Genomic DNA, 12,908 nt, shown 5'->3' with positions numbered 1-12,908 from the left:
GCGGCACGCGGGATCTTCCCGGACCAGGGCTCGAACCCGTGTCCCCTGCACTGGCGGGCGGATTCTTAACCACTGCGCCCCCAGGGAAGCCCCCTCCGGCTGCACTTTAAAATCTTTTTTCCCTCCTCTCTGCTGCCTCTTCTGCCCCTGCCCTCCCCCACGGTCAACCCGAGTTTCCTAACTTTTGCTTGTTTTATTGCAAGACGTGACTCGATCCACTATTCTTGCCTTCATCAAAAACCTCTCTCCAGAAGCTTTTCCTCCCCAACCAACACATATACTCCTTTCTTCCTCAGCTAGAAAAACAACAGCAAGACACGACTTTCACTGTTATCCCCGTAAGCCTCCTCTCTTTCCCCCCAGCGCCCAGGGACGTAGCTTTCACCCCCCACACGCCGCCCTTGGAAATGTCACCTGACGACTGTATAATCTGCAAACCCGTGACCCTGGCTCGCCTTCCTGCCTCCAGCTACTCACAATGACGAGCACTGTTCCCCGCCCCCGCGCGCGCGGGGTCACGGGGCTGCACTCGGCTCTCCCCAGAGTAGCCGGCTTTTTCCTCTACGAGTGCTTTTTTCTCCTCCTACTTCGGATGCGACAGCTCCCGAAGGTTCACCACAGCGGCCTCTGCTGTGCCTGACTCTCTCCTGACTTGCCCGACTCTCCTCCCTGCTGGAGCCTCACCAGGTACCTTCCGGTCCTGCCGGGGACTCCACGCCTGCATCTCCTCCGCCTGCTCTGTACCTCGCTCGACTTGGATGCCTCAGGCACTGAAGTCATCACTACCTCCTCCCCAACTTAACAGAGCCCCGCTCCCCCCAACACCTGCGTCTGACTCCACGCTGGCACCATCACTTTTCGTCGCTCCAGTGCCAGGACGGCCCAATCTTTCCTTCTCGACGTTTCTAGCACCTTCTTTTCCCTCCGTCCTGCCTCCACCCTACACCACCCTGTGACGTGACCCCCCAACTATCGCAGAAGTCTCCTAACTTCCCCTGTGCTTCAGCGTCACCCCTTTCCCGCCTCAGCTTCGGATGGTTCTCCAGTTCCACTCTCATCACCACCTTTCCCCACCCAGAAACCTTCGATGGATCCACCGCTTCCCAAATTAACAAGAGCAGCAACAATCACAGACCAACACAGACCCGAACCGCTGCCCCACTTCTCTCATGGGAGGTCTAGTTCAGCACTTTAGAATTTACGAAGTTCTTACATACACATTATTTCACTTAATAATCTACAGCAGGATAGAGAAGGTGTGGTACATGTGCACAATGGAATATTACTCAGCCATAAAAAAGAACAAAATAATGCAGCCATTTGCAGGGACAGGTATGGACCCAGAGATTGTCCTATTGAGTGAAGTAAGTCAGACAGAGGAAGACACATATCCTATGATTACCGCGTAGGTGTGGAATCTAAAAAAAGGGTACAAATGAACTTGTTTACAAAACAGAAACAGAGTCACAGATGTAGGAAACAAACATGGTCACTAGGGGATAAGGGGGCAGGGATAAATTGGGAGAGTGGGATTGACATATACACACTACTATATCTAAAATAGATAGCTAATAAGGACCTCCTGTATAGCACAGGGAACTCTACTCAATACTCTGTAAGGGCCTATATGGAAAAAGAATCTAATAAAGAGTGGATATATATATATATATATATATATATATATATATATATGACTGATTTACTTTACTGTACACCCGAAACTAACACAACATTGTAAATCAACTATACTCCAATAAAAATTAAAAAAAAAAAAATAGAGACGAGCGTCTCCGCATCGTCTCTATTTGCAGATCCTACCCGTCATCCAAGGTGCACCTCCAATGCCACCTCTCCTGTGTGGCCTTTCTGGATCCCACCCCAAGCTCTAAACTCCACTTGTATCTCTCTTACAGACCCAATCTTCCTGCGCCTGGTATCGTATTTATTTGTGTAGTTGAGCATGTCCCTAACCAGAGGCGCCATGAGAAGAGAACATGGTCAGGAGCACCACTGTATCTCTCTGTTTCTATCTTTCCTCTACCGCCTTTGAGCTGAGTGACTTTGGGGTTTGGGTTCTTTATCTTTAAAATGGGTGTGGCCCACGCCTGTCTCATGATATGGCTGCTAGGATGTTAGCTCAGAACACACACGCATTGATACGACGTCTCACGTTGCCTCCTGGCACATACCAGGTGCAGGATCAACAATAATTTCCCGTCGCCTCTCCCCGTTTGGATGGCAGCTCCTTAAGAGCGGGTGTTCTGTGAAACCCATGGCACCACGTTCTGGGAATGCTTGTAGGATTAAATGTAAAGAAGAGTTATTCCGGGCAACTCGCTGCGTCCTAGTAATGGTCTGTCTCAATTCTGACTAGGTCACCATCCCTCATTCTCAGCACTATTAACATTTTGGGCCACAGAGGCACTTCTTTGCTGGGGGACAGGGGCTGTCCTGCGCATTGTGGCATCTACCCACTAGATGCCAGGAGTGGCTCCCGAGCTGTGACATTGCCAGATGCCCCGGGGGGGAAACTGCCCCTGACTGAGAGGATTCCACAAGATACTCTGAGCGTCCTCAGAATGACCCGGACGACACGACACGGACAGAGTCTCCTCTGCCCCGGGGCACAGGATACATGATGGGGAAGAGGATGAAGGTCCTGACATCCTGGAACTCCAGGGTAGAGAAGGTAGTCATGGCAATGGCTGAATCATCACAGTGTTTTGATGCCAACATAGAGGGTTATGCCCCAAAAGTACAGGAGAAGCTTCAGCAGAGAACCATCAACCACCCAGGAGAGAAATTCCAGGGGTGACAGACATCTGGACCGTGGCTAGAGGCCAAGGCCTCCCCGTGAGCCCCGTGCAGGCTGCGTGGGCTCCGGACAGAGGGGGCGTCCGTGAAGGGCCTGGTGCGCCCCGGTCAGGAGTCTGAACTTGAGGCGACCTGCAGGGGAGAGAGTCTCCGGGGGTTCTTGGAACGGGAACGAAGGAATCGTGTTCATTTTTACCCAATTCCGATAGCAGAGTGGGGGGGGGGTGGCTGTGGGTAGAGAAATCCTAGAGTCACAGCATCAGCCAGGCTCTTATGAGATGTTCGGTGAGAAATGATGTAGTTCCAAATAAAGACAGTGGCCTCGGGGAAGAAAACAGAGGAGGGGGCTGGAGCTGAAAGCCACTTGGGAGTGTGGCTTTCCCGGAGGCGGGGAAGGGAGAACCAGGGAGGAGACGGGGAAGCAGTGAACAGGAGCCGAGGAGGGAGGGGAAGTGCAGGAGGAAGGAGCCCAGCTCGGGGACGCAGGGAGGACGAGGCCACCCGAGCTGGCAGCTCAGTCTCCGTGAACTCAGCACGAGAAATCCCTAAAGAAAACTCTCGAGGGCAGACGGAGTTTGAGTGGGAAAGGAAATGACGAATAGGGATTAAGATGGGTTTCCTTGGAAGGGCAGGCTTCGTAATTCTGGGAGCTGAGAAAGAACCAGAGGACAAAGATGGAAGATTCGGCACGAACAGAGGGAGGTCGGAGGGGAGGAGATTAGACGAGGGATGGAGTGTGATGTGAAGGGGCTCCCGGTGGGAGAGGAGCCACGGGGAGACACGTCACAACGTCCCCTCAGAAGGGGATGCAGAAAAGCAGGCCACAGAAGGCAGCCTTCCCCCACGGCCTCTGCGTTCCCTGGAACCATCGTCCAGGTCATGGCTAAGAGGAGGGCACGCAGGTCGGGAGTGTGTGCAGAGGTGGGAGAGTCTGACAGCACTGCCTGGGGGACAGAAAGGGGACTGTCCCGGGTACCGTAAAGAGAGCAGCGAAGAGGCCCAGCAGCATGGACCCCGCTGGTTTGGGCCGCGCCAGCCGGCCTGACCACAGCGCAGCCACGAGCAGCCTGGGGCATGTTTATGGTACTTTCTTATTTACCGTCATCACACCCTGAGTCGACAACATCCTGTTTCTGCCGAGGCAGCGTGAAGGTCTGAGAGAGCCGGCAGCAGAGCAACTACTCCCACCTTATGGTTCATCATCGTGAGGCTACATTTTGGAATCACCATCAAACTCCTCCTTGAAAGCTTTCAGTTCCTCAGCAAAGTACAAAAAACTCTCAAAGAAAATGATCCTTATGAAACAACTGACAAGTGTTCTCTCTTTCCACTCTCCTATGATCTCACTGCAAAGTTGAAAAGCCATTTGCACTATCATATGATCCAGCAATTCTACTCCTGGGTATATATCCGAAGAAAATGGAATGAAAACTCTAATTCAAAAAGACACATGCACCCCAATGTTCATAGCAACACTATTTACAGTAGCCAAGATATGGAAGCAACCTAAGTGTCCATCAACAGAGGAATGGATAAAGAAGATGTGGTACATATACACAGTGGAATACTCCTCAGCCGTAAAACAGAACAAATAATGCCATTTGCGGCAACATGGATGGACCGAGAGGGTATTAAACTTAATGAAGTGAGACAGACAAATACTGTATGTTTTCACTTATATGTGGAATCTAAAAAATAAAACAAATGAATGACTATAACAAAACAGAAACAGACTCATAGATACAGAGAACAAACGAATGGTTTCCATTGGGGAGAGGGGCGAGACAGGGGTAGGGGATTAAGAGGTATAAACTACTAGGTATAAAATAAATAAGGTACAGGATATAAGATACCACATACGGAACATAACCAATATTTTATAATAACTTTAGATGCAGTATCATATATATATACAAATATCAAATCACTATGTTGTACATCTGAAACTAATAGAACGTTGTAAATCAACTATACTTCAATTTAAAAAAGGTTAAAAAAATGCAAAAGCAATTTGCAAGCATTCTGTGATAACGTGCATACTTTTAGACCCAGCCTCTGTTGGGAAAGATCCCTATACGTAGTTAATCAATGACTATGTTGGTCCTTCCCCTTCACCACACTGTTATCCTAAGACGGCTCCAGGATTTCTATATAAAATAGTGTCAGCAATGATAACGCAATCACTTTCCTCACTTTTCAAATGAAATCGAACGCTAAGGCCAGTTCCATTGGAAACATGCATTTACTGTGTGTGTGTGTGTGTGTGTGTGTGTGTGTGTGTGTGTGTGTGTGTGTGTGTGTGAAGGCACTGCACATAATCCCACCTCGTCTGATGGGAATAGTTTTAGGGTGTGTATGGTCAGAGTTTAAATAGATACCATACCTAGAGAGAGGAAAACAAGTGAGTAGTCTTTTTATTCTTCAAGCAAAACTCTCATTAACCGTGAGCTTATTCTATTTTATTTGGTTGCAAACAATAAAATAGTGTCAGCAATGATAACGCAATCACTTTCCTCACTTTTCAAATGAAATCGAACGCTAAGGCCAGTTCCATTGGAAACATGCATTTACTCTGTGTGTGTGTGTGTGTGTGTGTGTGTGTGTGTGTGTGTGTGTATGAAGGCACTGCACATAATCCCACCTCGTCTGATGGGAATAGTTTTAGGGTGTGTATGGTCAGAGTTTAAATAGATGCCATACCTAGAGAGAGGAAAACAAGTGAGTAGTCTTTTTATTCTTCAAGGAAAACTCTCATCAACCATGAGCTTATTCTATTTTATTTGGTTGCAAACATTTCAAAACAAAAACTTCACCTGAAGCATTAAACATCTTCCCATAGAGAACATTCCCGCCTCTCTCACCCAGTGGCCTTCGTTCTTTCAAATCTTTTGCTTCAGTGTCACGTAAAACCAAACAACGGGGCATCACCCAAAACTATGCACGTAACACGGGTGAGGCTTTGTCAAACTGTCCCCACACTACCTCCCCACTTCCTTGGGTGGGATCATCTGACACACGGTAACATCCAAGCAACACACAAAAACTCAAACGGCTGACAGTACTTACATTTCTGATCGGCAAGAGTTTATTTTTTTCTCCTCTGACTCCATTAAAAAAATAATACATGCACCTACACTGGGCCAGTTTGAGAATAAAAATTTGATATATTATTTAGAAATTCAGTTCTGTATTGGCTTTACGGAACAGAACCGCAAAGACCAAAAATTATCTACACGTGGCTCTCCTTCCAACTGGTAAGAAAACGTGAAACAAATTCACCCAGTGTTAATCCTGCCATGCCTCAATTCTACTGAGACAAGGAAAAGTACAACTAGCAATAATTAGGCTCACGAAGCAGCGTTAAGTTAAAAAATTAAAATGTGGACGATTTTAAAAAGCTGGAATGTAAATGAGATTTTGGCAAGGGAGAAATAAATGGTTCTCGGTTTCCGGTTACATACAGGAGGGAAGTGATACACTAGACTGAATAAATTAACCATAACAAAAACTACCATAACGAAAACTGCCATGAATGTCTTACATCCTTGGGTTTATAACACGACCATACTTCCTGCTCCTTAGAGAGAGAGAGTTACTCAAATACTCTGTATGTTTGTGTGCGTGTGTGTACATGTGAACTGTCCTCTTAGCAGCCACAACAAAGAAAATAATTAACCCGAGCTTGAGCGATCTATACAGGAAGTGCAAAAAAAGGTGGGATTTGGACAGTTTTTAAATATTTATTTACTCAACCCTTCAGCGAACTGCTCATTGTGTAGGGATCCTAAGGCGGGCATGGGGCCAGGCCCTGGGCGTGCTAAGGTGAATGTGACCCCCTCCTTGCTCTTCAGGTTTTTCAGTTTTAGTCCGGGAGGTAAGATATTACCACCAAATATGTTACTCAAATACTCTGTATGTTTGTGTGCGTGTGTGTACATGTGAACTGTCCTCTTAGCAGCCACAACAAAGAAAATAATTAACCCGAGCTTGAGCGATCTATACAGGAAGTGCAAAAAAAGGTGGGATTTGGACAGTTTTTAAATATTTATTTACTCAACCCTTCAGCGAACTGCTCATTGTGTAGGGATCCTAAGACGGGCATGGGGCCAGGCCCTGGGCATGCTAAGGTGAACGTGACCCCCTCCTTGCTCTTCAGGTTTTTCAGTTTTAGTCCGGGAGGTAAGATATTACCACCAAATATGGCAGAAGGGGCGGCATCGTGGTAAGATACAGGACCCCCAGCTGGAGGGCTGTTTTAATCCATCCTCCTGGTTACTGATAAGGACAGGAGAGGGCATAAGGGAGACGGGACGTGTGGAATCCAAGGCTGGAGCCGGGGGGCGTGGAAGGCGCGGGAACGACCAGGGCAGCTCTGGGACGGGAACGACCAGGGCAGCTCTGGGACCACGTGGCAGGAGCTTGTGGATTTCACCTGAATGCTGTGCCATTAACATGACTCCACAAATCCCGGTCTGCTTCTCTCTGGCCTGCTACCAACTAGCTCCCTTTTCTGACTCATACTCTGTTCCCTTCGAACCTGGGCTTGCAGATGACCTGGTCTGATTACAGACCCACTGCATCTCGTGACCACACAGTCAGCTGAGAGTCTCATCTCTTCTGGGTTCTTAGTTGCACCCCAGTAAAAGGAAGAGCGAGAAGAACTGATGGCTCCAGCTTTTTTCCTCCAGCTGGGTCCCAGCCCCTGGCCACACTGTGGACTGGTGACCCCTCCGAGTCGGGGGTCCCATGATATAAGTCCCTTGGCAGCTGAAGGTGAAGGGCAAGACACCGGCATGAATCTCGTCTCCAGGGAAGACACAGAAAAGACCTCCTGGAGGGTGTGGCCTTGAAGCGGGTCTTGATGTCCAAGGAGAATTTGAAGAGAGATTGGGAAGATGGGGTGGGACATCTCAGATGGAAAATAGAAAAAGAAATTCAGTTGGGCTAGAACACAAGGCATGGAGTAGAAGAGCCCTTAGGAAGGAGATTGAGGCCAGGTCAGGAGGCCGGGGCGTGCTGTGTAAGGAGGTGGGATTTCACTCTGTGGGCAAAGGGTTCTGCTCCAGGAAGATCACTCGGGCAGCTCAGTGCAAGGTGTGTTGGGAGGAGACACAAGAGACGGGACATCTGGTTGATCTTCTCAAGTCCAGCGCCAACGCTAGCTCAGCAAGCGGACACCAGCACACTAGCTGGAGGCCGCTGCAGTGGCCCGGGTGGAGATCGAGACCAGGGCTGAATCAGGGCGTGGGCCATGCCGTGCAAACGTGCAACACGTGGGCAGCAGAAAGAAGGCAAGCGTGAGACTTCCCCGGCGGCGCAGTGGCTAAGACTCAGCGCTCCCAACGCAGGGGGACCGGGTTCAATCCCTGGTCTGGGAACTAGATCCCACCTGCATGCCGCAACTAGGAGTTCGCGTGCTACAACTAGGGAGCCTGCCTGCCGCAACTAAGGAGCCCACGTGCCCCAACTAAGGAGCTCTGGAGCCACAACTAAGGAGGAGCCTGCCTGCTGCAACTAAGGAGCCCACATGCTGCAACTAAGGAGCCGGCAAGCCACAACTAAGGAGCCCACCTGCCGCAACTAAGACCCAGCACACCCAAACAAACAAATCCATCAATAAATCTTTAAAAACAAAAAAAAAGAAGGCAAGTGTGGGCAGACGGACGGATATAACCACTGTGGGCTTACTCGGGTTAAAGGGCCAGGCCGGCTGTAACTCTGTGCAACTCATGGGAGATGAAGGTCATCGGGACTGCTGCATGTTCAGAAGGTGACTGCTTACGGAGGGCAGAGGACACGGGCACCGAGGGCCTTCATGAACCCCCTCGGAGCCACTGGAGGGGACGGTTCAGCATCAGGGCTGGCAGACGGCAGGCAGGAGCGGAGCAGGGGGCGACGAGGAGGTCTGGCGCCACGATGGGGTAAAGCGTGGCCGTAACAACGGACCCTGTGGGCTGCAGTGTGAGTCCTTGTCACAGACACCTTGCTAAGGTTAGTGCCGCTCCTGGAAAGGGGGACTGGGAAGGGGTGACCCACGAGGGTGCCGTGCACGTCCAAGGTGGCCGTGAAGGAGAAGGGCTCGACAAAGGGAATTGTGGGGCTGAAAGGGAAGTAGGAGAGGGAAGGGGTGCAGGCAAGATGCTCTGTGGGAAACTCTGTGTGTAGATACAATCTCCGCCCCTTCTCATCCGTGGCGACCTTCCAGGTAACAGTGGCAGCCACCAGAGGCTCAGGGCCAGGGCCTGTCCAGCCCTGAGTGTTAAGGAGTTGGGATTTTATTCCAAGTACAATGGGAAGACCACTGAAGGATGGAAGCAAGGCGACCTGATCGCTGTAACTTCGCGAAGACTAGGCTACAGGTTGGCCAGAGTGGGCACAGGGCAACCAGTGAAAAACCCCCTGCAGTTCTCTGCGGGAAATGGTGGTGTCTCGGATTCCCGAGGCAGCAACACCTGTGCAGAGAAGAGGGTCTGCAGGAGAAGCCAGATGTGAGGAGAAGAATCAAGGATGATTCCTAGAGTCTTGGCTGGGTGCGTAGGTGTGTGTTTACACCATTCACTGAGACGGAAGGTCAAAAACGTCAAGAGTTCCGTGCGTCTCTGCTGAGTGTGAGATGCCTACAGGACGCCCGAGTCAAGATGTCAAATAAGGGCCTCCCTCTAGGGGGAAATTGGGGGTAATGCGTGCCCAGGGCGCATGAAAGCCGTGGGTCCATGAGCTCCTCTAGGGAGAGCATCGGGAAGAAGAAACAGAGGCCCAGGAGAGTCACGGGAGCGTCCAGAGAAGAAGCAACTGAGAGCTGGCAAGAAAGGCAAGGCACGACATGGAAGCGGAAGGAGGAAAGTCTCAAGACAGAGTGACCAGCTGTCTGTGTTGAATGTTGTGCGGACATCCCGGGAGAGGAAGAGAGAAGTGACCTTGGGCCTGGCCCACGGGGGCCGTAAGAGACTCCGGCGAAGCGCTGAGGAAGAACCCGGGCCGGAGGGCGCCGAAGAGGCAAGGAGAGGCGAGAAAGCAGAGATGAGGGAGCGAAGTCCTTCCCGAAGGACAGCAGAGAAACAGGGCAGCGGCTGGAGCCCAGGATGCTCAGGGGAGCATTTCCGGGCGATGCACGAGCTCGAGCACTCGCCCACTCGAGAGTGGGAGAAAACGGCAGCGTGGGAGTGACGGGGCGCGAAGTAGCCATCTCGGAGAGTCGGAAAACAAGTAATTAGGAAGTGGCCTCGGTCCTGCGGGGCTGGTGCCCACCTCGCGGTCTGCGTACCCAGTGGATGCAGCTGTGAGGTTTCCTCCAGCCACTTGTTTCGGTGCGGCCATGAGCGGCTGAGGTCACCCAGGGTCAGAAGCTACTTATTCAGGCAAAGACAGGAGCATTAGTCACAAAAGCCAAGACGTGGAAACAACTGCAGTGCTTCCACTGCAGGCGGCAACTAAGGGGGATTCCCTGTTCGGGGAACCAAGATCCCACAAGCCAGGCGGCGTGGCCGAAAACCTGAAACGCTCTACTCTCAAATGCTTATGAACTTTTCCAGAGAGACCCCGCCCAGTGGTCAGCGAGGCCCAGACAGGGTCTGGACTCTGAGCCCAGGATGAATACTCTCCGCTTCGGAGAAGAGAGAGATGTGGTGTGAACAGAGGGTGGAGCCGCTTCTCACCTCCCATGCACTTAAAGGCTGGGCCGATAAGAAAAAAGGCCACAGCCAAGAGCCATTTCACCAAAATGCCAATGTGTCGTGCGCTCGTAGGGACCCCAGGCGTTGTTACTTCCAGCTGGGGACACATTCACGGCCATCACTACCTGACCAAAGAGTCGTCCCTCACAAGATTTTCGGAGCTGGCCCCAAAGTTACCTCCACTTCTCTTCTTAAATATCAAACATACCTTGGAATCCTGAGACTATTTGGACAACATCTTCATACACCATCAGAGTAGCAGATCGTTCTGGAAGCAGGCCCAGGCTCAGTGAAGAAAACACTGCAGAAACAAGGATGGATATGAGGGAATTCAAACGTTTAAATCAAAATGCCCACTCCAGTTTTTTAAGTACTCTGCATTCCTTGGATTCTCTGATTTCAACTCGATCAACAATATTGATTTTTAGTAGTGTGGCATAATAATAAATACGTATTTGGCCTCTGCCTCTGGTTCCTGGCTCTTAAATCCCTTGTAATTTCCTGAGTGATCAGAGTATCTTTTGTTCTGATGAGGAGACCCCGGGTGGGCTCCTGGAGGCGGGCTGCTCACCAAAAAGATCAAGCCAGGATGAGAATCTTGAAAGTTCAGTCCTACCTGCCATCCTCCAGAGAGGACAGAGCGGGCGGAGAGCTAATGATTGATCACGCCTGCCACGACTGATGAAGCTACCATGGAAGTCCCAAAGATACGGGCTTTGGGGAACTTCAAGCTGGTGAACAAGTGTATGTGCTGGGAGGACGGTACACCCCAACTCCACAGGGACAGAAGCTCCTTCTGGACCCTTCTGGATCTCACCCTATTGTACCTCTTCATGTGGCTGTGTATCTGCATCCTTTATAATATCCATGAATGTAACTGTTTTCCTGAGTTCTCTGAGCCATGATAGTAAACGAACCCAGGGAGGGGCTCATGAAAACCTCTGATTTTTTTTTTTTTTTTTTTTTTTTTTGCGGTACGCGGGCCTCTCACTGCCGTGGCCTCTCCCGTTGCGGAGCACAGGCTCCGGACGCGCGGGCTCCGCGGCCACGGCTCACGGGCCCGGCCGCTCCGCGGCACGTGGGATCCTCCCGGACCGGGGCACGAACCCGCGTCCCCTGCATCGGCAGGCGGACCCCCGACCACTGCGCCACCAGGGAAGCCCAGAACCTCTGGTTTATAGCTGGTTGGTCAGAAGTACGGGTGACAACCCGGGGCTTGTGTCTGAAGTGGCAGTTGGTCTTGTGGGACTGGACCCTTAACCTGTGGCATTTGAGCTAACTCTGGAGAGTTACTGTCAGAACTGAACTGGATTGCAGGCCACCCAGTCGGTGTCCAGAGACTTGGAGAACTGGTTGGCTTGAGAAAAACCCCACCCATCGGGTGTCAGAAGTACTGTAAACAGAGAGAAAAGAAACAGTTTTTCCTTTAAGTATTATTAGCAAAAGGCTTTCAACACGCCAAAAGAGTCCTGCAATCTCTCGAAGAACAACTGCTTGCCCTACAATAGTCAACTATGTATTTTTTATTCATTAGAAGCTGTTCACAAAGTATCTGAACCTCCTCCCATTAGGAATCTATTAAAAGTTACAATGTACACACTCCATGGGTGTAAAACATTGGGTATTAACATTAAGAAAGACTTTTAAAATATGTGCTTAGATTACTGTGTGCCTCATGATAAAAAAAAAACAAAAACTGTCTTCCCTACTCTGGGAACTAATAAGATGACAGAACTTGTGCTATTTTTAAAAATTCTTGTTTAAGTACCTGGACTTCCAACTAAAAAACTCACAAAGCCTACATGTTTCTGGGGAGACCATGAATTTTAAGAAAAAAACAAATCAACATATTATGGAATAACAATAATCACTAACATTACTGAACCCTCACTAACATGTCAGACATTATTCTAGGTGCTTTAATTTTGGTAATTTATTTAACTCTCAAAACAGCGTTATGAAATAGGTATTATTAACATGCCCATTTGACAGGTAAGGAAACAGATTTATAGATAAGGAATTAACTTGTCCAAGACCCCGCAGCTGGCAAATACTGGAACCGGGATTTGAACTCTGGAGTCTGACCTCGACTGCGAATGCTTCACGGACTCAAATCCAAAGGCTTCTTGGACTCCATCCAGCCTAAGTCTCTACGTTTAAAGAGGAGGACAGTGAGGCCTAGAAGAGGTAAAGTAACTTTCAAGGATAATATTAGGAACCAGAAATATCAAATGCTAAGACTATCAATTACTTAGCACAATTGGCTCTGGATAATGCTAGAGGCGACCAGTGAGCGGCTGGCCTTGGACGTGACACTTCTCCCTACACATTTATTCATTTAGCTGCCAGTATGTGCAAGGCCCAGAGCTAGACGTGCGGAACAGATCAATGTTGGGGGCAGTCTGTGTCCTCAAGGGCTCT

The 12,908-nt window shown here is 49.8% G+C and overlaps 1 protein-coding gene across 1 annotated transcript in view; it reads right to left on the bottom strand.

The window, feature by feature from the left end:
- FAM171A1 (family with sequence similarity 171 member A1) overlaps nt 1-12,908 on the bottom strand; it is a 129,913-nt gene that overhangs the window by 39,730 nt on the left and 77,275 nt on the right. The window contains exon 3 of the mRNA XM_024116393.2: nt 10,696-10,788. Coding sequence (XP_023972161.1) covers nt 10,696-10,788 — 93 coding nt within the window. The remainder of the gene's footprint in view (nt 1-10,695; nt 10,789-12,908) is intronic.

The sequence above is a fragment of the Physeter macrocephalus genome, chromosome 11, assembly GCF_002837175.3.
Source record: "Physeter macrocephalus isolate SW-GA chromosome 11, ASM283717v5, whole genome shotgun sequence".
Lineage (NCBI taxonomy): Eukaryota > Metazoa > Chordata > Mammalia > Artiodactyla > Physeteridae > Physeter > Physeter macrocephalus.
This window is presented reverse-complemented; position numbering and strand designations above follow the sequence as displayed.